At 45.4% G+C, this 26,643-nt stretch overlaps 1 protein-coding gene across 1 annotated transcript in view; it reads right to left on the reverse strand.

The window, feature by feature from the left end:
• Nucleotides 1-26,643, reverse strand: part of CPLANE1 (ciliogenesis and planar polarity effector complex subunit 1) — a 188,014-nt gene that overhangs the window by 24,814 nt on the left and 136,557 nt on the right. Inside the window, exons 37-46 of the mRNA XM_065406312.1 lie at nt 25,643-25,747; nt 25,017-25,109; nt 23,313-23,434; nt 22,849-23,047; nt 21,957-22,198; nt 15,220-15,313; nt 14,091-14,252; nt 10,719-10,749; nt 9,866-9,997; nt 1,380-1,545 (exon numbers count right to left, since the gene is read on the reverse strand). Of these exons, the coding sequence (XP_065262384.1) occupies nt 1,380-1,545; nt 9,866-9,997; nt 10,719-10,749; nt 14,091-14,252; nt 15,220-15,313; nt 21,957-22,198; nt 22,849-23,047; nt 23,313-23,434; nt 25,017-25,109; nt 25,643-25,747 (1,346 nt within the window). The remainder of the gene's footprint in view (nt 1-1,379; nt 1,546-9,865; nt 9,998-10,718; nt 10,750-14,090; nt 14,253-15,219; nt 15,314-21,956; nt 22,199-22,848; nt 23,048-23,312; nt 23,435-25,016; nt 25,110-25,642; nt 25,748-26,643) is intronic.

Raw genomic sequence — 26,643 nt, forward strand, 5'->3', positions numbered from 1 at the left:
CAAGTACAGATACCTTCTCCTCCAATGAGACTCACTCCCACTTAAACTCCCGTTAGCCGCCCTGTTGGCCGACCGCTGCTCGCTGTTACAATCCTGTTACAATCTTCCAGCAGTAAACAAATTCATATGGAAGTATCTTAGTAGTGGCTGTAATGCCAAAATTCTCCCTCTGCCCTACAAGATCAGAGGGTGCCGGTCAGACAGTGGTGGGGCTTGTAAAAGCCACTGAAACGGAGATTGGCAATCCAGAGAAAAGCCCTGGTCCTAACTCTTAGATCCCCAGCCAGCTGAGCTGAAGGACTCTCCCTCTTCTGTCGTCTCTGGCTACTAGTAGTTTCTAGGGTAATTTCTCTAAAGTGAATGCTGAAGCCCCTGTGAGTAATGCCTAATACCCTTGTATCTGACCCCTCTCTTGTAACCGGCCCTTGTAACCAGGGGCCATAAGGGATACAGGCCTCGTTTCCTTTTGATAGAAACGATCTTTGAAGCTAGCTATTCATTCTGAAGTAAATCTTGTAGGTCTTATACTGCTTGTGGTTGGGGACTTGGAATCTTTTGGTTTCTGCCAGTAGGGAAGCCAAGAACCTGGATTCTGAATGTACCGAGCACTTATGATTTCAAACTGAACAGTGAGTTGTCTGAGTCTAGGTTCCTTCTAACACATGCCAGTCATCCAGTTTCTACTGAACTTCGGTGTAAAACTGAAGGTAGCCATGCATGTCTGAATGCATCAGTGTCAAGGACAGTTTCCATTATTGCCATATCACCACCATTTAAAGGATGTCAACATCTGACTGGCCTCACACATAAGAGCTCAGATTATTAAATCAGTCTTGCTTCCCTTTGACGGCAGAATTAATAAAGGTTCAGGCCTTCTTAACAACAAACGTTTACTGCTCTTGAAAGACAGGTATCTTCTAATGAAAGATGAAAGAAACTTTTTATCTAAAGGTATCAGAGCCTCTTCCATTGTAGTCAGGGGGTGACATATCATGAGAATAGCCCATTTGCCTCTGACCTTAGTCACCTCCAACAACAAGGAAGAGTGAGAGGAACAGTTAGAAACATCCTATTGTTTACTAGTTTCAACTACATACCTACCACCCTTGACACAAGTAGGGTGGTATTCATCTTTCTCAAATCATCATCATCCTTCTCAAAATTCAACAGTCCAACAACCTAAATGTAGGAAATTTTGTAAACACACAGTTATCCAATGAGTTTTCCAAATAATCACTGATTATTAACCATCACTCCAGACTTACACTACCCAACTCAGCCTTAGTTTATACCAATCCATGAAAAGAAATTCATATTTTTTTGCCACACTAACTCATATTAAAGCAATAGTGACTATTCCAGACACCCAGTAATCTTACCATATTATTTCTCAAATTAAATGGATTATATTCTCTCTCTCTTTGTTCATCCAGTTTTTTAAGATATTCTGCCAGTCTTTCCTTTCTTTTTCTTTTCATCCATGCTTGTATCTCTTTTCTCTTTCTTTCTGTTTTTGGAGACTGTCCAGCTGCAGTATCATGGATTCTGAGGACAGGTATAAGCGTGAAACAATTCAGTATGTGTCCTTTAAACTATAGTGATGAGGGTCACATAAAAACACAGATATATAGTGATATACTAAAATTCAGACACAAAAAGCCTAAATAATGATCAACTAGAATAGTAATTTATTATATAAAGTGTAACTTACTAGAAATCCTGGCATGCAAATATTTTTCAAGGGGTTTTCTAAAGGTATCTTTTTTTTTTGGTTGTGTGTTTAGGCTACATACAAATAATGCTCTGGAAGCAAAGCTTTAAATACAAATTGTTCTTGGCACAAAGGTGGAAAAAGATAAAAAGAGAAGAATTTTTAATTTTTTTTAAATATATAGTAATGGCATAGAGAACTAGATTAGATAGATATCATCATCTATCTTTTCACATGCCACCACATAGGGTCACATAAACAAGAACATTTGGCTAAGATTGAAAAGTTGTTTTAAATAGAGGAAAAGGTTTTTTATTTTTAACAATATAATCTTAATGGGACCCTTTGTAGAACAACTGGAAATGGTAATTTAAGATGCTCATCATAAAATTTAACCAAGACTCTCTTTAATAAGTCAATACCTTTTTGAGTCTTTTAATGATAGTGTAATAGCCAATAATAAATATTAGTAACATTACTTAGGATTTATATAGAAGTTTGTCTTCCAAGTGCTTTAGAAATAGACTAAATAAATAATCCTTGAAGTACCTCTTTAAGGTAAGTAGGTAGATAAGTATTATCTCCATTTTATAAATGGAAAAACTGACTAAGAGAAACTAAGGGCTTGTCTACATGAGGACATCCAGGAAAATAAATCCAGATTAACTAAAGGTGTCAATTTGAAGTGGATTAGTTAAATAGCATTAAACCCCTGTGTGAAAACTGTTATTCAGAATTGAAGTGGCCTTAATTTGATTTAGGTTTATTCACTCTGGAAGTGAATTAATATAAACTGAGTTAAGGTCACTTTATTTCTGAATGGGGATGTACACACATAATCTTTAATTAAAAATGAATCTTTAATTCCTAGAGACTCCAGGAGAATCCTGGAGGGTAGGCAACCCTACTGGGTTTCCTGGCAGGGCCCACGAGTTGCAGCTACATAGCCCAGCTGGCACCACTGTCTCCAGGGAAACCAGAAAAGAGTTTGAATTAGGGCCCCAGAGCTGCCCTCTCTTGGGGGGGAGGGGGGGCGGAGAGACAATCGGCTGCCCGGGGATACCCGCAGCCCCGTCACTCGCCCCTAAGCGGTTCCTGAAAGAACGGTTACTCACCTTCTTGTAACTGTTCTTCGAGATGTGTTGTTCATGTCCATTCCAATCAGGGGTGTGTGCGCGCATACACAGCAGCCGGAAGATTTCTTCCCTAGCAGCATCTGTCAGGTCGGCCTGGGCGCCCCCTGGAATCTCGCCTTCATGGTGCTCAATATAGAGCCCTGCCGACCCACCACTCCCTCAGTTCCTTCTTGCCGGCTACTCCAACAGAGGAGTAGAAGGGTGGGTATTGGAATGGACATGAACAACACATCTCGAAGAACAACCGTTATGAGAAGGTGAGTAACCATTCTTTCTTCTTCAAGTGCTTGTTCATGTCAATTCCAATCAGGTGACTCCCACACCCAAGTTCCGGAAGCGGGGGTCAGAGTTCATATGTCCACTGACTGGAGCACCGCTCTACCAAAGGCCGTATCATCTCTGGCCTGCTGGGTGATAGCATAATGTGATGTAAAGGTATGTATTGAGGACCACATCACTGCTCTGCATATTTCCTGGGTGGGAACCTGCGCCAGGAACGCTGCTGAAGAAGCTCGCACCCTGGTGGAGTGCGCTGTGAGTGAAGGGGCAGGCACCTCTGCCAGGTTGTAGCATTCTCGGATGCAGGACGTGACCCATGATGAAATTCGTTGAGAGGAGACTGGAAGCCCTTTCATCCTGTCTGCCACAGCCACGAACAGTTGGATTGACTTCTGGAACGGTTTCATTCCCTCAGTGTAAAAGGCTAGCGTTCGGAGAATGTCCAATGAGTGAGGTCTCTGTTCCTTGCCGCTTGAGTGCAGCTTAGGATAGAACACTGGGAGGGAGATGTCCTGGTTGATGTGAAATTGGGAGACAGCCTTCGGAGGAAAGCTGGGTGTGGCATGAGCTGAACCTTGTCCTTATATAACACCCTGTATGGGGGCTCTGATGTTTGCCTTGAGCTCAGACACCCTCCTGGCTGAGGTTATTGCTACCAGAAACACCACCTTGTATGAGACATAGAGCAAAGAGCAAGTCGCCAGCAGTTTGAAGGGTGGCCCCGTCAGTTTGGAAAGGACCAGATTAAGGTCCCAGGCCAGGACCGGTTGTCAAACGTGTGAGTATAGCCTGTCAAGACCTTTCAAGAAATGGCTGACCATAGGGTTGGCAAAGACCGACCGCCCCTTCGCGCCTGGATGGAAGGCAGAGATGGCGGCCAAGTGAACCTTTATTGACAACACGAACAGCCCCGGCTGCTTAAGATGGAGAAGATAGTCCAGTATAAGCGGTATAGAGGCGAGCATCAGAAGCGGACAGTGTTGCTCCGACCAGACTGAAAATCTCTTCCATTGGCCAGGTAGATAGCCCTAGTGGAGAGTTTCCTACTGCCAAGGAGAACTTGTCTAACCGAGTCCGAGCAGGAGAGCTCCATCAGGTTCAGCCATGGAGCTTCCATGCCATGCGGTGCAATGACTCGAGGCTCAGGTGCTGGAGATGGCCATGATCCTGAGTTATTAAGTCCAGGAAGAGAGGCAAGGTGACTGGGGTTTCCACGGACATCTCCAGGAGAGATGTGTACTAGTGTTGGCAGGGCCAGGCAGGAGCTATCAATATCACTGAAGCTTCTTCCCTCCGTACCTTGAGGAGGACCTTGTGAACGTGAGGGATGGGTGGGAATGCATATAGGAGATGGCCTCCCCACGGGAGGAGGAATGCATCTACAATGGAGCCTGGGCTGTGATTCAGGAAAGAGCAAAACTGCTGGCACTTCCTGTTGTGTCGTGTGGCGAGCAGGTCTATCTGGGGAAAGCCCCACCAGTGGAAGATGAAGTTTGAAACATCCAGGCATAGGGACCACTCATGGCCGTAGAATGACCTGCTGAAATATTCCGCCAACTCGTTCTGTACTCCAGGGAGGTACGATGCTTGCAGGTGTACTGAATGCTCTACACAAAAGTCCCAAAGCCTGATGGCTTCCTGGCACAGAGAAAAGGTGCATGCACTCCCGTTTGTGGATATAAAACATCGTCGTGGTGTTGTCTGTCATAACTGATACACATCTCCCGGTCAAGTGGGCTCGGAAAGTCTGGCATGCTAGGCGGACCATGCTCAGCTCTCTGATGAGTTGGAGCGCGAGTTCCGCCTGAGACCAGAGGCCTTGAGTCCTGAGGTCTCCCAGATGTGCTCCCCAGCCCAAGGCCCCCACTAGTGAGAGGTATGGCTGAGGACTGTTGAAGGGGACCCCTGCACACACTACCTGCAGGTCGAGCAACCACAGGAGTGAGTTGAGGACCAGGAGAGGCAAAGTCACAACGCTGTCCAAACTGTCCCAAACCGGCCGATACACTGAGGCTAGCCATGATTGAAGCGGCCGGAATCTGAGCCTGGCATGTTGTTCCACATAGGTACAAGTGGCCATGTGTCCCAGGAGTTTCAGACAATTCGTTTATGTGGTGGTGGGGAACTGCCTGAGACTTCGAATGATATCGCCCAGGGCCTGGAACATGGCTTCTCGGAGGTATGCTCTGGCCTGTGTCGAACCCAGTACCACCCCTATACAGCGTAGATTTCCCTATGTTCAGGAGAAGGCCCAGATCATCAAACGTCGTTTTTATGAAGTTGACTTTTACCTCCACTTGGGCCATGGAGCAGCCCTTGATCAGCCAGTCATCGAGGTACGGGAACATCTGTACCTGTTGCTGAGCAGGAACGCGACTACGACTGCCATGCACTTGGTAAATACTCGAGGAGCCGCTGACAGGCCGAACGGGAGGACTGTGAACTGGTAGTGGTTGTTGTTCACCACAAACCTGAGGTACCTTCTGTGAGACGGTGTAATTGCTATATGAAAATATGCATCCTTCAAGTTGAGGGCAGCATACCAGTCCCCTGGATGCAGGGAAGGGATAATGGAGGCCAAAGAGACCATGCGGAACTTGAGTTTCTTCATGAACCTGTTGAGCTCTTGCAGGTCTAGGATGGACCTGAGCCCACCTTTGGCTTTCAGTACTAGGAAATACCAGGAGTAGAGCCCTTGCCATTCAACTCCTGAGGAACCTCTTCCACTGCTCCCAGTGATAGGAGCGAGTGCACCTCCTGCATAAGGAGTTGCTCATGAGGAGGCTCTCTGAAGAGGGACAGAAAAGGGGGGTGGAAGGGTGGGAGGGCCAAGAATTGGAGGGAGTATCCCCTTTCTACCATCGGTCCAATGTGATACGGGACCAAGTAGGGTAGAAAGGGGATAGTCGGGACGAGAAGGTAAGGCGGGTTGGATCCAGCCTATGTACTGGTGTGCTGTCCTTGAGCGTGCCTTCAAAAGGCCTGCTTGTGACCCGAAGACGGCTTAGATTGGCCAGAGCCCTGGCCTGAGGATGGGTGCAGTCTCTTTCTGCCACTCCTGTTCCTCCTCTGGGAACTGTCCTGTCGGTGCTGCAGTTGGTAGAACCGCTGAGGAGGTTGCAGCCTGAAGTGCTTCCGCTGCATGGAAGGAGTGTGGAGGCCCAGCGACTTGAGGGTGGCTCTTGAGTCTTTTAGGCTATGCAGCCTTTTATTTGTTTTCTCCTAAAAGAGAGCCGAGCCCTCAAAGGGGAGGTCTTGGATAGTCTGCTGGACTTCATATGATAGACCAGAGACCTGTAGCCAGGAGCTCCAGTGGCCCTAACCCGAGTAGCCGCAACCACCCCGTCCAGAGCGGCCTGCAGTGAGGCTCAGGAAATAAGCTTGCTCTCCTTCACCAGAGCTGAAAACTCGGCATGGGTGTCCTGCGGCAACAGCTCCGCAAACGTAGTCATTGCTCTGTAGGTATTAGAGGAGTATCTGCTTACAATGGCCTGCTGGTTCGAAATGTGGAGCTGCAAGCCACCAGTCAAGTAGACCTTTCTCCCAAAGAGGTCAAGTCTTTTTGCCTCCCAGTTCTTTGGGGAGGGTCCCTGGTAGCCCTGGCATTCACACTGGTTGGCAGCATCCACCACCAGGGAATCTGGTGGAGGATGGGTATATAAGTGCTCGTAGCCCGTCGATGGCACAAAATAGCATCTTTCATTTTGCTTAGCCGGCGGGGGCGGGGGGTGGGAGGGAGGGAGGAATGAGGTTGGGGTCTGCCACAAAGTCTTTGTGGTGTCAGAAATGTTTTTTATGAGGGTCAGGGAAATGTGTGCAGGCCCGGAAGGGGAAAGAATATCCACCGTGGGATCAACATCCTCCACAAGCTCCTCAGCCTGGATGCCCAGGCCCTTGGAAACCTGCCTCAGCAATTGCTGCAGAACCCTGTTGTCCTCTAGGGCCGGGGCTACGGAAGTGCCCAGCACGGCCTCTTCTGGCGAGGAAGAGGAAGAAAGCCCTGGAAGGAGTGGCTGCTCCCTTCCCTCTGTGCCCAGGGGGTCTCGTGGTGCCTGGGGTTCCCGGGCATTGATGTCGAGCTGGACGGTGCCGTGATATTCGGTGCTGTGACTGTAGAAGACTGTCGATGCCAGAAGAGTCGGTGCCGGTGTCAGGATCGCTGGTGCCAGTGGTACTGGTGCCGATGTTGACGGAATCATTGTAATAGGCGGCGGTACAGGGAGAGCCAATATCAATGCCATGAGTGGTGGTAACCCGGCATCGAAAAGTGCTGGAGCCGCTCCTGATACAGCTGGCGCCGACGGAGCTGGAGGTGGTATAAAGTTAGCCGAAGCTACTGATGCCACTCTGGAATGGGACCCCTGGCTTTGCCCTTCGATTTGGTGGAAGGCCCAGGGCATCCAGAAGGCCATTGCGTCAGGTTTTGCCATTGCGCCAGCCACGGTGCTAAGTTTGCTTCTCCTGGTCCTGCCATGACCTCGATCTCCTACTCCTGTCAGAGTGAATGGAGTCAGACTCCGATGTCTCCAAGAAGGAGAACCACGGAGGTGCTGTACTGCGAGGCACCGACAGTTCATGGCGTGGGCTAGGGGACCAGCATGGCTCCCGCACCTTGGCCGGGGGGGGGGCGGTGCTCTGGGGATGGTGAGCACCATGACATCATAGCCGGCTTTCCCCTTGATGGTACCAAGGGACAGGACAGTGCTGGTGATTCATCTCTCCTGGGAGCAGAAAATGGCACCGTAAGGCGCAACAAGTCCTGGGCCGCCCAGAATGCCTCCGGAGTCTATGGGAGCTGCAGCTGTTGACTCCGTTGGCCTGGCAAGCGGGCAGGGTCCGGACTTGACTGCACCGCCACTGGGGCAGGAGTCGATGCGACCCTAGCAGGCGAAGGGGCAGAGGTGGTGTGGCCCGACTGGGATCTCACAGTGGCTGGCTCCTTGGTCTTGGACGAGGGACAGCGGCCCTTCTCTGGCCTCCTTTTCTTTTGTGGCACTAGCGATTGTGACCAGTGCGCCTTCCCGCAGCCTGTATGCGGAAGTAGCTGTGACGGTGCAGGGAGTCTCACGAGTCCTTTTTTGGCACTGGTTCCCCTGTAGATGGTGCTGGGGCACTTTGCACCAAGAAAGGGGAGGTGCTAGGCGCGGGATCCCCCGATCTGGGGTCTGACTGGGGCCGGAGCGCGGCCTCCATAAAAAGGACTTTAAGACATTGGTCTCTGTCTTTCAAAGTCCTAGGGCAAAACCCGCGACAGATCCTGCACTGGTCTTTCTGGTGACTCTCCCCTAAGCACCTTAAGCACGAGGAGTGCGGGTCATTTTTAGGCATGCACTTGCCACAGGCCTCACAAGTTTTAAAGCCCGGGGACCATGGCATTCCACGGCACCAGGAGCATTGGGAGAGGGGAATCCCCAAATTAAACCTAACCGCTAAAAATAACTACACTACCAGTACTAATAACTAATGCTAACTAACGGTATGAAGAACTATATACAATGGACACTGTGAACGGCGCTTGCCAAGGCAAGAGCTATGAGATGTTCCAGCTAACCGTCACTGGCAATAAGGAGGAACTGAGGGGGTGGCGGGTCAGCAGGGCTCTATATGGAGCGCCATGAAGGTGTGACTCCATGGGGCACCCTGGCCGACCCGACAGATGCTGCTATGGGAAAAATCTTCCGTCTGCCATGCACGTACGCACTTGATTGGAACGGACATGAAAAAGCACCTGAAGAAGTCATCCTCCACCCCAGCCTCGTTTCCCCTGAGTGGGCTCTGCAGGGAGGAGTGGGCATGACTCCAGTCCTGGCTCGGCTTCAGCCCGTTTTACCTTTGCGGTCCATTGAAAAGCGTCTGCCTGTCTGGATTTGGCCCACAGTCTGCCTATTGACTACCCCTGGTTTAACTAATCCACTTCAAATTCACACTTCTGGTTAATTCAGATTAATTTTCCTGGATGTCCCCCTACAGACAAGTCCTAAAGCTAATTTTTTTTCAAACGTGGCCTCTAATTTGTGTACCTCATTTTTCAGGTCCCTCATTCTAAGACATTTAGGACCTGATTTTCAGAGGCATAAAGCACCTGCAACTCCAAATGCAGTCAACAGAAGCTATGGATATTCAGCTCCTGTAAAAATAAGGCCTCAAGTTGAGCACTTCCAAACTGAACCAAATAAAACTGATACCTTCAAATCAAGATTAGATTTCTTTCTAAAAGATGTGCTCTAGTTTAAACACAAATGATTGGATTTGATTACTGAATTATTGAAAAAATGACTGGGTGAAGTTCTATGGCCTGTGTTATGCAAGAGGTCAGACAAACAGATCATAATGGTCCCTTCTGGCCTGAAAATCTCTTAAAGAGTTAGTGGACACTTATGAAATTTTTCACCAAAATAATGTGTTCATATGGAAATTTATATCTCCCCTGTTAAACACACATTTTGTGGAAGCTAAGTAGATTGTATTCACTGTTCGAATACTAGTGCCACTGAAGTCAATGAAAGTGCACTCATGCTTAAAGTTAAGCATGTGTGGAGGTGTTTGTAGGGTTATATTTAAGAGACAATGACATTTTATAAAGCATTTATTTAATCATGCTAGTTTTAACCAACAAGCTGCTTGTTTTATTAGAGTTTTAAACACTAGTGAATTTAAACAATTTAATTTACATTAATTAATATTATAGCTGCTGTAACTTAGTACAAAGCGGAAGTGAAGATGACTGCTATATTATTACCTGGAGATACTTCTAGCCTGTGTTTTTGTAATGCCCAGTTCTGTAGTGGAAATGCCACCCTCTGTTACAAGATCATCAATAACATCAGTAATACCACTCAGTCCAGTAATTTGCAGGGGATTGTCTATAAAACTCAAATTAAGGAAAAAACAATGTTGTTACTAAAAGAGGAATATATTTCCAAGAAAAACTAAAATTAAAATATCTTAAAATCTTCACTTTTGAGCTCAGGTGGGCAAGAATATTCTCCTTATTCAAGAGCTAGTTACCCATACTCTTGTCTACCAAGTTGCCCATATTTCTACTACATGTGTATTGTTAGAGTTACACAGAACAATATTCTAGGTGTGACACACATCAATCCATTTTCATTCAGTGGTTAAATACCTCTTCAATACAGAACTACAGCCTGCTGGGTTGCATTCTTATTCAATAACTTTGTAATGGTTTCATTGTGTTAATTCTGCCTTTTAATATGAGTATTTCAATGGAAGCTGTGTGTGCTTGTCCAAAAGCAAAAATTAGCCCATAAAAATAACATAAAAAACCATGCATAAAAACTAGTAATGTCTTTCTTAAATGCTCCAAATGTGCAAAAGAAACATAATTTTTAGTGGACTGCATGGTGTCTTATATAGAAGATGTTTATTCATATCATATTAGTGCATGTTAAGGTTATTCTGATCCAGGTTACGTATATAAAACTGCCTGACTAGAAAAGCATGACATATATGCCTAGATTTCTGTATAGATAAGATTTCCAGTTTGATACTCCATTTTCCAGTAGGCTTTTTAGAAATACAATGTTGGCAATGCAGTTTAACAAAATCTGCGATTATTTCAAAATACTTACCTATCACCTAAATCTTCATTTATATGAATGTCTGAAATAGAAATAGCTTTAATTAATTAAAACACATGCATTAACATCTAATTTCTATGCAAATGTAACAAGACATACAGATTTGTTGGATGAAATATAGACTTTTTCAAAATGGATATGTTTATATTATAATGAATATATGTATTATTGTATAGTCTTAACTACCTTGTGCTCACGGCAGGATTTTGGAATACATTATCTATAGAGCCCTACCAAATTCAGGGCCATGTAAAAATGCGTCACGGCCCATGAAATCTGGTCTTCTCCCGTGAAATTTGGTCTTTTTTGTGCTTTTACCCTATATTATACAGCTTTCATGGGGGAGACCAGCGTTTATCAAATTGGGGGTCCTCACCCAAAAGGGAGTTGCAGGGGGCTCACAAGGTTATTTTAGGGGGGTCATGGTATTGCCACCCTTACTTCTGCGCTGCCTTCAGAGCTGAACAGCTGGGGAGCGGTGGCTGTTGGCCAGGCGCCCAGCTCTGAAGCCAGCGCCCCACCAGCAGCAGTGCAGAAGGAAAGATGGAAATACCATACCATCCCACCTTCAGAGCTGGGCAGCCAGAAAGCGGCAGCTGCTGCCTGAGGGCCCAGTTCTGCAGGCAGCAGTGCAAACGTAAGGGTGGTAATACCATACCATGCCATCCTTAATTCTGCACTGTTGCTGGCAGCGGCTCTGTCTTCAGAGCTGCTGGCCGGGAGCCCAGCCTCTGCTCTCCAGCTGCCCAGCTCTGAAGGCAGTGCCTCTACCAGAAGCATTACAGAAGTAAGGATAGCAGTACCGCGACCCCCTTACAATAACCTTGCGACCCCCGCACAACTGCTTTTGAATCAAGACCCCTACAATTACAACACAGTGACATTTCAGATTTAAATAGCTGAAATAATGAAATTTATTATTTTAAAAATCCTATGACCATGAATTTGGTAGGGCCCTAATCATCTAGCATCACTATTACTACTTAGTGGTCAGAGACATTCAGTGTAACAAAGATCAATCTTGGCCCTTAGCTTGGAAGGTACAGCTCTACTTTTAAATACAATTTAGTAACTGGTATATAACCAGTCTGGCTTTTTATATCATTTGATGTTCACTGCTTATAAGCAAATCTCACTTGGGAGCTGAGATTTTAAAACAGTGGTGCCAACACTTTTCCTGTCGTGCCCCGCTTTATCAGTATTGGAATCTGTCCGCGCCTCCTTCCATTACTGAACAATTGGCTCAGCAGAGGAACTTGGGCTGAAGGTGGGGCTCGGGGCAGAACTGGGGATGAGGGAGGAGCTGGGGCTCGAGGTGGAGCTGGCCCAGGGAGAGAGAGTGATAATGAGGGCAGAGCTGGGCTGGGGCTGGAGCCGGGAGTGGAGCCAGAACAGTGAGAGGAGCCGTGGCCAGGAGTGGAGCTGGGAGGGGAGGCAGGACTGGGGCCAGGAGCTGAGCTAGAGCCAAGAGCTGGGTCCAACCTGTGGCTGGGGTTGGAGCTGGGAGTGGAGCAGTGGCCGGAGGCAGAGCTGCAGCCAGGGCTATGGACAGAAGCAGAGCTGCAGCTGGGGCCAGAGCAGTGCTGGGTGGCACTCCCTCCCCCCCCTCCATGGGGGCTGGCCAGGGCCCCATCGCACCCCTCCAGGGGGGCACGCCCCACAGTTTGGGGATTACTGTTTTAAAACCATTAGCTAGGCTGCTACAGCTTGAGAGCTAGATTCATAGTCACTCACCAAAAGTACACCTCTACCTCAATATAACGCTGTCCTCGGGAGCCAAAACATCTTACTGCGTTATAGGTGAAACCGTGTTATACTGAACTTGGTTTGATCCGCTGGAGTGCGCAGCCCTCCCCCCCCCCCCCCCCCCGGAGTGCTGCTTTACCGCGTTATATCCGAATTCGTGTTATATCGGGGTAGAGGTGTGCATATAATAACTAAGAATGTGAAAGAAGAGAACAGCAAGAGAATTGTCATTGCACATACAGCCAAAGAGAACTGTAATGTCAGTACAAATATTTACTTTGCACATTGAAATGAGGCTAGATGAAATAAAATGAGCATTCAGGCTAGGATACAGCTAAGGGAACTGGTAGTAGTGACATATGGCAACACATTTCATCGCCATGTGGTGGACTGGAGTTAAATTCTCATCTCAAGTCACTGGGCAGATAAAAAGGAGGGGATACTGGCTTCAGAATCAGACCCAAAATTATTTACTTTCCTTCAACAACATTCTAATGGAGGCATCTTTGGACACAACACAGGATATAATACCCCTCTGGACTGTCATCAAACATTAACATACATCTGTACATTAAACGTGTGTGCATGGGTTACAAAAACAGTGCTTCTACACTCCTGAATGCATAAATCAAGTAACCGAGAAAAGTTGCAAACTGATCTTTATGAACATATTACCACCATGATACTTCACATAATGCTAATGATCTCACCGCACACTAAGCCATGAGGACCTTTGTTGGGCTTGGCAGAGAGATTGTGTTGCTCTTTTAAAGGTGGTTAGAGAGCCAGAGAGTTATCTGGAATATGGAGGAAGCTCCACCCCAGGTCAGCATGGGGATGCTGACCTATTACCCCCTCCCCGAGGTGATTGGAAGAGAGGGGGATTGTTTATGCTCATATCTGAGCAGTGAAAGCCCTCTTTTTGCCTGGACAGGCAGAGCACCACCCACCTTTCCAGCAATATAAGTAGCTGAAATACCAGGTTTTCGTTATGATCCACTTTGGGCATTACGCTAGTTTCTCCTTTTGGGGGTCTGGGAAGGAGTTTTTCCTCACTGCCAGTTTGGCAAAGGCAAGGTGGGGTTTTTTTTACATTTCCCACAGTGGACTGGAGTTTTGGGGGAGGAGGGAAGAACGAAAGGGGGGATTAGGCTATGATGTCACAACTCATTATGTAAGTGCAGGTACTCTGTAGGGAATGGATACAGTGATCAGATAAAATGGACTCGGGAAAGATTTAAAGGAGGTATTCATTGAAAGAGGGGAAACTGTGGGAGGGCAGGTTGCTGTGAGGTCGGGACTCCTATGACTGGGTATGGCAGGGAGTCAACCCCTCCGCCCTTTAGCCCCATTAACCCTCATTCAAGGGGGGTGGAGGAGGTCCCAGCAGCCTCCATGGGTAAATGATTATGGAATTACCTGCACTGTACAATTTTCTCTGCTGGGTACTTCCAGACATTTAGTAATAAATTTGCAGCCTAATTAAACCACAACCAGTGTCTCCTCTCCTCCTTCCAGCATAGCCAGACAATGAGAAAGATTGCAGCAACACAAAGAAATGTGTCTACTTGCTTTTTAACAAGTAAAGGGGAAAAAGGGTAAATTAAAGAATGATACCGGATGATGACTTTATACGACTCAGAAGGTTAGCAGATGAAGTTGCAGGGGAAAGAGAGTGAGCTTGCAAGGCTGTATAACTGGTTACAGAATATTCAGGTCTTGAACCCTCCTCTTCTTCTTCCATAAGATCTTCAAAGTCCACAGAGCTCACATAACGTGCTGATGCAATGGAAGAATTAATAGACACAGTAAGTAAAACATAGTAAAAAAAATCCAGACAAAAAACAGAAAATGCAGTGAAATTATATATTTATGAATTTGTGTTATGGATTAATATACCCTTCTAACCAAAATAAACCCCAAACCCAATGTATTCAGATCACTATGCTGCTGAAAGTTAACCAGTTGAAGTATGGAGCCATACTGCCCCAGTCTGAGCTCCAGGAGTCGTTGTGGCTCCTGGAGTTGCCATGTACATGGTAGCCTGCCCATGTGAAGGACTAAATTGTGGCTCATCCGTGCAGTAGGTCATGGATCAATTTTGTGTATCAATACAGAATGTAGCCATGATCTGGCCATATATCTGATATGAAATCATAATATGTTCCCTCTTGGCCTCAATTAATCAGTACAGTGCAGCAGAGATACCCATGTAAGTATTTTCAATCCATTTTCTAGACATAAATAATCAATTACATAATCAATACCTCACCACTAAGAAACCAATTTAACTGATGTGAACTTTTATTAAGTCAGGCCAAAGGGTGGTAATATATCCTTTTAGCCACCAAAACGGCATGAATAATGAAATTTTATTACAACGTAGGGAAAACATTCAGAGGCCAAATTATCATGTCTTACAAAATTAGTGTGGAAGCCAATGCAAGCCCTGCAGTTGATTTTACAAAACAACTGCAATAAGAACCATTACCTCTAAAACCCAACTGCATCTTAGTCACGGAAACAATTAAAAGTATATAAATAATTTCTAGTCCAATGTGGTTGAGTAAATTCCCCTTATATCAGTACTCTAATTTTCTACCTTTCATTTTACCTCTTCTTGATTGGTAATCTGATCTTTCCCCAATTTTATAATTGGGGTAACATTACTTTAAGTGGTAATAAATTTGCAAAATTCCATGATTCAGCACAGGGCCCACCACTCTTCATTTAGCAGGACACATACCTTCATCAATAACTCCCACACCTTCAGAGAACAAGGAAGCTACACCCAAGTTCGGACTGGCAGCCATTCCTAAATCTTCTATTGTTTTTACTATCTAAGAAAAGAACCCACATAATTGATAAAAGTATTTTTGATTAATGTTTTGTTTAAATGAAAATTATATATATATGAAATATTCATGAAAGGATTGTTTTAAACAGAAATATCTATTTAATATATTTAATAAATATATTCTTATTCAAAACATTTTCAACTAAATAAATAATTTGGTTGTGAGAAGAACCAAAGGAGCCCTAATTGAGTCTTGTTCAATCGGTTCATGTAAACAGCTAAATCTTTAAAGACCTTACCCTGCTAATGTTTACAATACTATTCACATGAGTAGTCCCATTAAGCTAATGCTACTCGTATGCCTAAGGGCTTGTCTACATGGAGAGTTAGTGCGTAGCAAGTCAGGGTGTGAAAAAAAAAAATGTAACTGTTGTTCTTTGAGATGTGTTGTTCATGTCCATTCCATTCTAGGTGCGTGCGCGCCCACGTGCACAGTCGTTGGGGACTTTTCTCTTTACGTTATCCATAGAGTCGGCTGTGGTGCCCCCTTGAGTGCCGCACTCATGCATCGGTATATCAGGTACCACCGATCCTACGCCTTCTCAGTTCCTTCTCGCCGGCAATTCTGACAGAGGGGCAGGAGGGCGGGTAATGGAATGGACATGAGCAACACATCTCGAAGAATAATAGTTACAGAAGGTAGGTAGCCGTTTTTTCTTCTTCGAGTGCTTGCTCATGTTGATTCCATTCTAGGTGACTCAGAAGCAGTATCCTTGGAGGTGGGCTCAGAGTTCACAGTCTAGAGCTGTGGTCACCAACCGGTCGATTGTGATCTCCGGCAGCACAGCGGGGCTGCTGCTAAGACAGGCTCCCTGCCTGCTCTGGCCCCACACCGCTCCCAAAAGCAGCCAGCGCAGCCTCAGGGCAAGGGGACAGGGATCTCCTTCCGCACGCTGCTCCTGCCTGCAAGCACCGCCCCTGCAGCTCCCATAGGCTGGGAACAAGGAGCTATGGCCAATGGGAGCTGCGGGGGCAGTGCTTGCAGAGAGGGACAGCGCGCAGAGCCACATGCCACCCGCCTGCCCCCGGGGGCCACAGGGGCACGTTGGCCCCTTTTGGAGCAGTGTAGGGCTGGCGTAGGCAGGGAGCCTGCCTTAGCGGCAGCCATGCTACACCACCAACCAGGAGCTGCCAGAGGTAAGTGCTGCCCGGCAGGAGGCCGCACTCCAACCCCCAGCCCTGAGCCCCCTCCCAGAGCCATCACCCCAAACCAGCCCTGAGCCCACTCCCGGAGCCACCACCCCGTGCCCCCTCCTGCACCCCAACCCCCTGTCCCAGCCCTGACCCCCCTCCCAGAGCCAGCACCCTGTACCCCCTCCTGCACCCCAGCCCGGAGCCCCCTCCTGCACCTTGCTTGTTGATATAGAACATAGCCGCTATACTGTCCATCAGGACTTGGACCACCCTGCTCTTTAGGTGAGGTAGGAAGGTGTGGCAGGTGAAGTGGACCTTCCTGACATTGATGTGTAGTGAACAATTGAGGTGGGACCAATGACCTTGCATGCTGAGATTGCCTAGGTGGCTTTCCCAACCCAGGTCCAAAGCATCGTAGATGAGGGTAATCAACAGCGGGGGCGGGGAGGGTGGGGCGCATGAACAGGGCTCCCTCCAGCAGTGACAACAGAATGTTGTCCGGGACCTTGACTACACAGTCCATGCTGTGTCTGTTGGGGATGTAGACCGACACCAGCCACGCCTGCAGAGGCCTGAAGTGGAGTCACACATGCCGAATCATGTAAGTTTTGGCTGCCACATGGCCCAACAGCCGCAGGCTTGTATGAGCGGTGGTGAGAGGGTGAGCTTGTGTACACAAGATCAGGTCCACCACGGCCTGGAACTGGGTCTAGGGGAGGAAAACCCTGGCCCAGGTAGAGTAAAGGATCGCTCCAATGAACTCTATGCGCTGCGTCAGGACTAAGGTTGACTTTGTCTCATTTATTAACAGCCCCAGGTCGCAACAGGTGGAGCAAACCAGGTCGAGATGATGATGTACCTGATCCCGGGATCGGCCTTTTATTAACCAGTCGTCGAGGTACAGGTAAATCTGTACATCTTTTTGCCTCAGGTAAGCGGCCACTGGCACTATACACTTTGTAAACACTGTCAGTGCCAACAACAGGCCAAAGGACAGTGCCGTGAATTGAAAATAGCAGTGGCCCAACAAAAACCGGAGGAAACACCTGTGCCCAGGGAAAATAGAAATCTGCGTCCTTTAAGTCGAGGGTGGCACACCAGTCTCCTGGATCCAGGGAGGGGATAATGGAGGCTAGGGAGACCATGCAGAACTTTAACTTTTTGAGAGACTTGTTGAGGTGTCGCAGGTCTAGAATGGGTCTGAGGCCTCCGTTTGCTTTTGGGATTAGGAAATAACGAGAGTAGAACTCTTTCCTTCTCATGTCTGGAGACACCTCCTCCACCGCCCCCAGGAGCAGGAGGCTCTCGACCTCTTGCATGAGTAGTTACTCATGAGAAGGGTCTCTGAAGAGGGACGGGGAAGGGGGATGGGAGGGAGGGTCAGCCAAAAATTGCAGGGTGCAGCCCAAAGAAATGGCGTTGAACACCCAACGGTCCAAGGTCAGCCACGGCCAGGCCGAATGGAAGGAGCATAGACAGTCGAGGAGAAAGCCGGGGGGTAGATCCTGGGCAGTAGCTGGGCGCCGTCCTCGGGCACATACTCAAAATGCCCATTTCTGGCTGCCCTGGTCTTTCTAGCCTATTGAGTGGTGTGCAGGCCCAAGGACCAGAGGGTGGCATGGGAGTCTTTAAGGCTGTGGAGCTGTGCGTCTGTCAGCTCCGAAAAGAGCCCTGCTCCCTCAAACAGGAAGTCCTGAAGGCTAGCCTGCATCTCCTGGGATAGCCTGGAGGACTGTAACCAGGAGCTGCGCCTTGTGACCACCACAGAGATGACCACCCTGGCCGCTGAGTCCATAGCATCCCTGGCCATCTAGAGGGTGCCTCTCGCCACTGCTTTGCCCTCTTCCACCAAGGTGGCAAACCTGGGCTTGGTCCTGTGGAAAGCCCTCCTTGAACTTGCTGATGGAGTCCCACCAGCGAAGTTGTACCTGCCTAGCAGGGCCTGATGTTAGACATCCGAAATTGCAGGCTGACTGTTGAATAAATTTTCCTGCCAAACAAGTCCAATATCTTGGCATCTTTATTTTTGGGTGTGCCACTGGCCTGACCCTGCCTGTGCCTTTTGTTGATGACAGACACTACCAGGGAACTTGCTGGAGGGTGGGTGTACAAATATTCAAATCCCTTTGCTGGGATATAATATTTCTTTTCCGCTTTTTTGGAGGCAGGCGGAATGGAAAAGGCAATTTTCAGGACCCCTGGGAGGACGGGCATCACAACCCGGGCCGGGATGGAGGAGGGTATGACGTTGAAGAGATCGTTGGACTCTTCTGCTAGCTCCTCGACCTCCAAGTTCAGGTTAGCAGCCACCCTTTTGAGCAGGGCCTCATGCTCTTTGAAGTCATCGGGAGGCCGCTTGCTTGTGAGGGATTCGCTACTGCCTCGTCCGGAAACAACAAAGACGACGGTACCGCAGGGCACGGGGCGGCTTCCCTTTGCCTGCCCGGGGACGGCTCCTGGGGCGTTGGGGCCCATTGTGACACTCCTGTGACAGACTCGGCACCGTGCTCTGATACCGGTGCCTGCTGGTCCAGAGGCAGTTTGTCCGGTGCGGCCTGAGAGGAATGGTGGGAGTACGGGACCGGCATGATGGGTACACCCCATGGGCTCCAGTATTGCCACTGCGGGCCACTGCCCCTGCTGCCGCCGGAGCTGTGCCTGTCTCGCGGGCCACTGGCGATTCGCCTCTCCTAGGTGAGGGGTTAAACTCTCCCACAGACTCGGATCACTGCCCTTCTGGTGACCAGGGCAGAGCCATAGATGCCTGAGTCTGTCAGCTGACCCTCGTCAGCGACCGGTAAGGAAAGGGCAAGGAACGGTGCCTGCCCGAAGAGCGGTACCGGGGAGTCAGAGACTGGTGACACGACCAGGAATGATCTCGCACCGTGAGGGATCAATGCCGGAGGGACTGCCTAGGCAATGGGGATCTGCGCCATGGCAATCTCTGGTGGGAGGCCCAGCAGTATCGTGGGTAAGGGGACTGCCATTGTGACTTGGCTGTCTCGTGCCTTGTAGGTGGCGACCTTGGTGTTAGGGACCTGGTTCTTCTAACCAGAGACTGAGGCTGTGGCACTGGGGTCCTAGGCCGCGATGACAGGGATTGACACCTGCGGTCCAGGGACGCTCCATTGCTTTAAAGAGAGGTCCGATAACCAGCTTCCCCTTAGAGGTCTGGGCCTTAACCGAGTCCATCGCCTGGCTTCGCATATGCAGTGCTGGCCGGCCTACTTGTTCCTTGGCCGGCAGGGGCACCTCAGGCACAGGTAGGGTGACCAGATGTCCCGATTTTATAGGGACAGTCCCGATTTTTGGGTCTTTTTCCTATATAGGCTATTACCCCCCACCCCCGTCCCGACTTTTCACAGTTGCTGTCTGGTCACCCTAGGCACAGGTGGCCAAGGGGCCAGGATCCCCTGCTGCCCCCGGGAGTGGATATCCCGCTCCTTTTGAGTTCGAGGGCAAAAGTTTTTGTAGATCTTGCACTTGCCTTTTCTGTGTGATTTCCCCAGACACTTTAAACAGCTATCATGGGGGTCATTAATGGGCATCGGCTGGGTACATGATGAATATGGCTTAAAGCCTGGGTAACAGGGCATGCCCCACTCCGCAGTGAAGTCCCAGCCAGGGCTTTAACAACTAAAACTACTAGCTAACATTTAACTTAATGGCCAAACTAAGTACCTAACAATTAACTACAAAGGAGACTGAACAATGGGCTGAAAGAACTGCTAATGTTCCTGCAATGCAAGACAAGGCGCTCCAACCAACCGTCACAAGCGGTAAGAAGGAACAGAGTGCGTAGGGTTAGTGGCGCCTGATACACCAGCGCATGAGTGTGGCACTCAAGGGGGCACCACAGCCGACCCTACAGATACCGCTAAGGCAAAAGTCTCCAACTACTGTTCATTTGGACATAGGCACACCTAGAATAGAATTGAAGAACTATAGTGCACCCTGCTACCATACACTAGATGTTCGCAGTGCACTTAGACATACATCCATTTCAAACAGCAGGACATCAAAGTACACTACAGAATTTTTAGAGTGTGATAGCCAAGTCCAAACAACCAATTAATGCACTGCAAGCTAGTGTGCAGGAGACTAAACCTGGCTTGCTGCTCAACTAACACACTGCATAGACAAGCCTTTGTGTTTTCAGGAGTGCACCCTTATAACATGGTTGTTTTTATACATATTTTTATACAGCTGAACTATTCTCAGAATGTTAATTTAAAATAGGTAGCAAGGTGCACTACAGTTTCACACCCTGACATGCTACGCACTAACTCTCCATGTAAATGTTCTAAGTCAGATATTTCAAAATTCTAGCAACGAATGAGTTTCCAGAAGGTGTGAAATGTACCTGTGCAAACCAAACCAAAATTGATAAAGCTAAAATTTGATCCATCATTTGTCACTGTCCCTAAAAAATATTTTTTAAATGCTTTCAACTTCTTCTCCTACTCCAGCTAGTTTATGCTTTACTGTCTCATCTTTTTGGATGTGCTAACAGCTTGCATAATAATGTACAAAGTAGACAGCTGTGAAACATCACTTGAAGTGATTCCAGACTACATGCTGGGCCAGATTCTTAGTTGATGTAAATCAGCATAGCTCTGTTGAAGTAAAGCTATGCTGATTAAACTCCAGTTGGATATCCGGCCAGCTGAAAGCAGAATTCATTGGCTCAGGTTAATAAAGTTACTTCCATTTTGTAGTAAACTGCAGTTATACTTTTAAATTGACTGAAATAATAAATAATACTTAGTAGTATTCATCAGATGTTCTAAAGCAACATTTTCCACGTTTTATAGATGATTAAACTTCGACACATTTTAGATGGAAAATTCATAAGAAAATTAAACTAGATGTACCATAAAGAGGCAAAACTCTGTTGCTGGTTTCTCAGTTCTAATGTTTTGTCATGGCATATTGGAAATTGCATTTCCTAGGATTTATACACTGCAATCCAAATATACTATATAATCAAATGGTATTTATTTTATTTATATATTTAGATTTATAAAAATGCTAAAATGGGCATCTAAGGTACCCTTGATAAAACATTTTTATTTATAAAAATAAACAAACACTCAATAAATGGCATGGTGAAAGGTTTCCAGAAATCCAGTCACTCAGTTAATCTGCAGAACTAAAACTGCAGTTATAATTGCCAAGAATTTTCTAAAACTTGCCAAAAAGAGGTCTCCTTCCCAGTCTGTAGCAATTGGCCTTTAAAATTCACAGAATTTTAGGATACCTAAACATGCTGGGCCAGCTCCTTAGCTGACCTCAACAGAGCTCTGCCAATTTATACCAACTGAAGTTTTGGTCCCCTGACAGTAACAGTGGAAACCAAGAGATCCAGCACTAAGGGTGAATGGACAGTCCATTATTCTCTCTTTCTTAAAGTATACAAAATCATCATTCCAAAATGTAAATTCTAATTTTAATTGAAAAAAGGAAAAAAATACAGAGCAGTCTGAACATACCAATTTAGTATTGCTGAAATCCTTCTCCATATTTTCTGCTATGTTCTGTAATGCCTGCAGTTGTATATCCATTTCCTGCAGCTTTGTATTAAAGTGTTCTTTGCTAATGATTTTGGCTGATAGTCCTGCAGAGTGAATGATGCGGACATCCTCATGCAATAGGTTCCAGGTTAGATTGTCTCTAGCAGCATCTGATTTTACATCCCTTTCTTGCACTGGGAACAGACCATTTTGATGGTCATCTCAAAATAATAATAAAAAAGAACAAACATAATACAGTGAACTGTAAATATTTAAATAAACGGGTATGCATGTATCAGTTATGCTGATGTTTTTGGTGTGGGTTGGAGGAGTGCAGGGACCATCCCTATAGGAGTCATATTGTAAATGGTCCTTCTGTGAATAAATCTCCCCCATCCTACATGGAGAATGGGATCAGTCACCGCTTCCTGCATCCCAGGACCTGCAGAAGGTCTGGCGATTTGTGTTAGAAGGGAGGGCTGCGAGATGCACAGTGTACCCATCACCCTGGCAAGCAGTGGTAATCCTGCTAAAACATAATGCAGGTTGTAACTGCATGAACCTTCTGATAGAGTCCACCTTCCCCTCTACACTACTGAATACCATGGCAGTGTGGCTCTGCTGCAGGAGGTTGGCATTAGGGAGAATGATGAAGAATCATAGAATCTCTCAGGAGAGACATGACCTTGAAGAGAAAGAGAAAGCACAGGGGAATTCTGCAGAATTTCTTAGGAGGGATGGCCGCTAGGGTGGGGGAAGGACAGAAGGTCTCTTGTGTGGAAGTGCAACAGTGCTATAATGAAGGATTTTTGTGAGCAATTATTTTCAACTAAAAAAAATAAAAATAAAAGAGTAAATAAGTGATTGTTACCTTTTCCCTGAAATTCATTAGGTGGAATTGCATTGGTAACAGAAGCTGCCATGTGATGCAGCTTTGCAGAAGATGGAACTTCAAAGTTCTCATGTTGTTGTGTGGTAACCATCTCGTCTGTAGACTCAGCTATAGTAGGCAAATCCTTGAAGAGATCACTGTCTTCAATGTCAATCACATTGATATATTTGTGTCCAATCTGAACCATAGCAGGAAAAATTAAAAGGAATTATACAATATGTATTCTGGGTAGTACTGTGGCTAACTGTCCCCTTTTCTAATCCATTGTCTTTGGTTTTTGAGTTGAAATAGATACTTGTTTATTTCAAAGACTGGATAACAGTCATTTTTCTATAAAGTTTCATGCAATCGACTCATGCTGATGAGACAAACCCAAAATAACACAACTGGTTACATACAGCATGTTATAACTGTATTATCAGAAAATATTTCTGAGTACTAACCAAATCAGGTGCAGTATCAGACACAGAGGATGGTAAAAGTCTCTCCCCTACTTCTGTGTGGAACTTGAAGTTTAAGTACATGTCTGGTGGCAACATCTGAGGAACTCTTGAAGCCAAATGTTCTATGAGGATGAAATAATGATTAGGAATACAACATACAGTAAATATCCCTGGTATATTAGAAAAACAATTTCACTAACTCAGAATAAAGGAAAGCTTCTGTATCAGAGCCCTTTGACCAGAATAAAGTGACATGCTATGCTATATTGTTGTTTAATACTTATTCACAATAAAGCTGATTATTATTACATGATTACCACCAAAATGGAAAATAAACAAAAAATTAAAAAAATTAGAAATCAATATAATCAAAGAAACTGTGAACTTCTATTAGTTTCCAGAAACAGTTCTTCAATTAAATAGTTAAAAAACCCAAACCTGACACTTGCTCTAAAACACACTAGAACACACTGTTAGCAAAAACTGTAGCACACATCTTCGTAATGCATTGAACTATTATATGGTGGAATGGTCTCGCGAGAGAAGTGGCACCATCAAAATCTAAGCACTTGTGGGGAACTATCATGCACTGGAAGGGGGAAGTATCAGAGGGGTAGCCGTGTTAGTCTGAATCTGTAAAAAGCAACAGAGGGTCCTGTGGCACCTTTAAGACTAACAGAAGTATTGGGAGCATAAGCTTTCGTGGGTAAGAACCTCACTTCTTCAGATGCAAGTCATCTGAAGAAGTGAGGTTCTTACCCACGAAAGCTTATGCTCCCAATACTTCTGTTAGTCTTAAAGGTGCCACAGGACCCTCTGTTGCTTTTGGAAGGGGGAAGTACCTAGGTGATTTAATGGATCTTTTCCACCTCTAATTTCTATGGGTGTAGGCTAGATTAATAAAATTATAGTAATAATCCTTTTGTTGTCTGTAAATTAAATTAAATAAATATATTTTTTTAAAATTAATGGAGATATCTTATCTCCTAGAACTGGAAGGGACCTTGAAAGGTCATCGAGTCCAGCCCCCTACCTTCACTAGCAGGACCAAGTACTGATTTTGCCCCAGATCCCTAAGTGGCCCCCTCAAGGACTGAACTCACAACCCTGGGTTTAGCAGGCCAGTGCTCAAACCACTGAGCTATCCCCTTCCCTTTTAACTGGAATCTGTAGCACAGCTTTAGGGTTAAAAGGATATTCCCATTACAATCCACATTTTCAAGGTCTTATATTTGGCAAAAAAAAAAAAAAAAAAGGCTCCTGCAGCGCCAATTTGCACAAAAGAGAAAAGTGTTTTTATTACAAAGAACAAATCAGATTCTATTCTGCAAAAAAAACTCGATTGAAAAATCAAAGCCAGATCAGGGGGAAAATTGTTCCTGCCAGTAAGTGGAAAAACTAAGTAAGGCAGCCTGCTCAGATATGGAGCGACTGGAAAATGGCAGAGATGTATAAAAACGCAAACGTATCTGCTAATGCAGGAGAACCACAATGTGGACTATAGAGTCAGGAAATGCAGTCACAATCAACATTTTCATATTACAAATCACTATTATTTATTTAGATTTTAAAAACAATTGGACTAAAATTAATGTCTTCTTCATGATATTCTCCACTTAGCTACTGAAAACATCATATAATGCAAAAGTGTATACAGAAAACCCATGCAATCCACAGAATGACAAAGAAAGGCAGAAGGCACACCTGTTGAAGGAACAGAGGCGATAGGTTGGTTTTTACTAAGTTCAGAAAGTATGTCTTCAGAGCCAGTTTCTATATCCTGATATGACTTGAGAACTTGATTGGTATGAAAAAATAAAATCAAAATGGATTACTAGAACAGGAAAAATTTTACAGTTGGGAAAGCAGAAACCCATAAAGAAAACATTTGCTTACTATCTATTAACAGAAATTATATAAGAAAAAGGAAGTAACCAGATTCTAATGCCTAAGATCTAAATCTTAGCTCTAAACTGCTAAATCTAAATCATAATGTGGACAAAATGCCAAGTGAAATCAACAGGAGTATTTCCAGAGAAAAGACTTCGGAATCTGGCCCTCAGGAAAAAACTGACAATCGCTTTATGTCAAGAAGAAATTTTGCATTTTTATTTGAATATCTGTAGGAACAAGAACATCTGTTGTTTTATTATTTATTTGAAATAAGAAAAGATTAAAATACCAAAAAATATAACAAGTTAGTCAATATTTTAAAGCTTTTTCGATTATTAAAATGAGCCAATACTGCAATACACAAAAGCAGATCTGGAAAACAAGTGGTTGCAAAGTATAAAACCAATAGCGCAAACAGATTATAGGTGGCATTTTACCTGGATCTGTATTTGTGCTTGCATCTTGAGTTTCTGCGGGTTTTTTCCTTGTGGAAGCCATGCAGTGTAGACCTGCTGTAGTAGTAATGGCCTCTCCCACTGTGTCTAAAATGGGGAAACACATAATCATTGTCCACTATTAGAACAAGAATTATTTTATTTATCTGTTCTACAGTTTTTAAATTAGAAAATATTCAATTATTTCAGTAAGCATGCTTTATAAAAATATTGGTGGAAATATGTGCCCAACTTAAGACCTTATGTAAGAGGATCCAACTCCACTGAAATCTATGTGGTTGTGCCTACTTAAACTAACCCTGAATTTGGCCTAGTAACTTTTAAATGAGATATCTTTTTATATAATAAAATGTTGTACTTGTCTCATGTTTTAAGGAAAAAGTGTGTGTGTGTGTGTGTGTGTATATATTTGTTTTATTCTTCTTATTTTTGGCTTGTATTTTGACAAGGCAATCACCTATTTCTCTAATACCTAAGGTCAGGGAATGGATTTTCCTCTCTTTTTTCTCCTAGCAATGCTAAATCTGATATTGAATTAGTGAGTTGGAAGGAAGGATTTTCCCACACATGGACTTTTGCTCCTGGACAGGTTGGAGAAGAGATCATTTTCAGAATAACCTGGGCAATTTGCTCCCGGAGTCACCTTATATTCCATGTAATCAAAATTTTCATTTAAATAAAAGTAGAGTAATATCTATTTTATTTAAACTACAGAAATTTGTTATAAACCTTGAAAAATATTTTTTCTAACTATTTTTACCCCAACAAGTCCAGTTTATCTGCAGTGTAAACACCTAACTTTCCATTGTTTTCTTTTTCTCTCTCTTTTGCAGTATTCTAGGACAGAAACAATACAGGGACATTATACAATTATAAACAATACAGTGATCTCGTTTACTCTCATGTAAACCTGGAGTAACTCCATTCACTTCAGTGGAGTTATTCTGAGTGCACATTTATGTGTAACTGAGGTCAGAATCCAG

This window comes from Emys orbicularis, chromosome 6 (assembly GCF_028017835.1).
Source record: "Emys orbicularis isolate rEmyOrb1 chromosome 6, rEmyOrb1.hap1, whole genome shotgun sequence".
Lineage (NCBI taxonomy): Eukaryota > Metazoa > Chordata > Testudines > Emydidae > Emys > Emys orbicularis.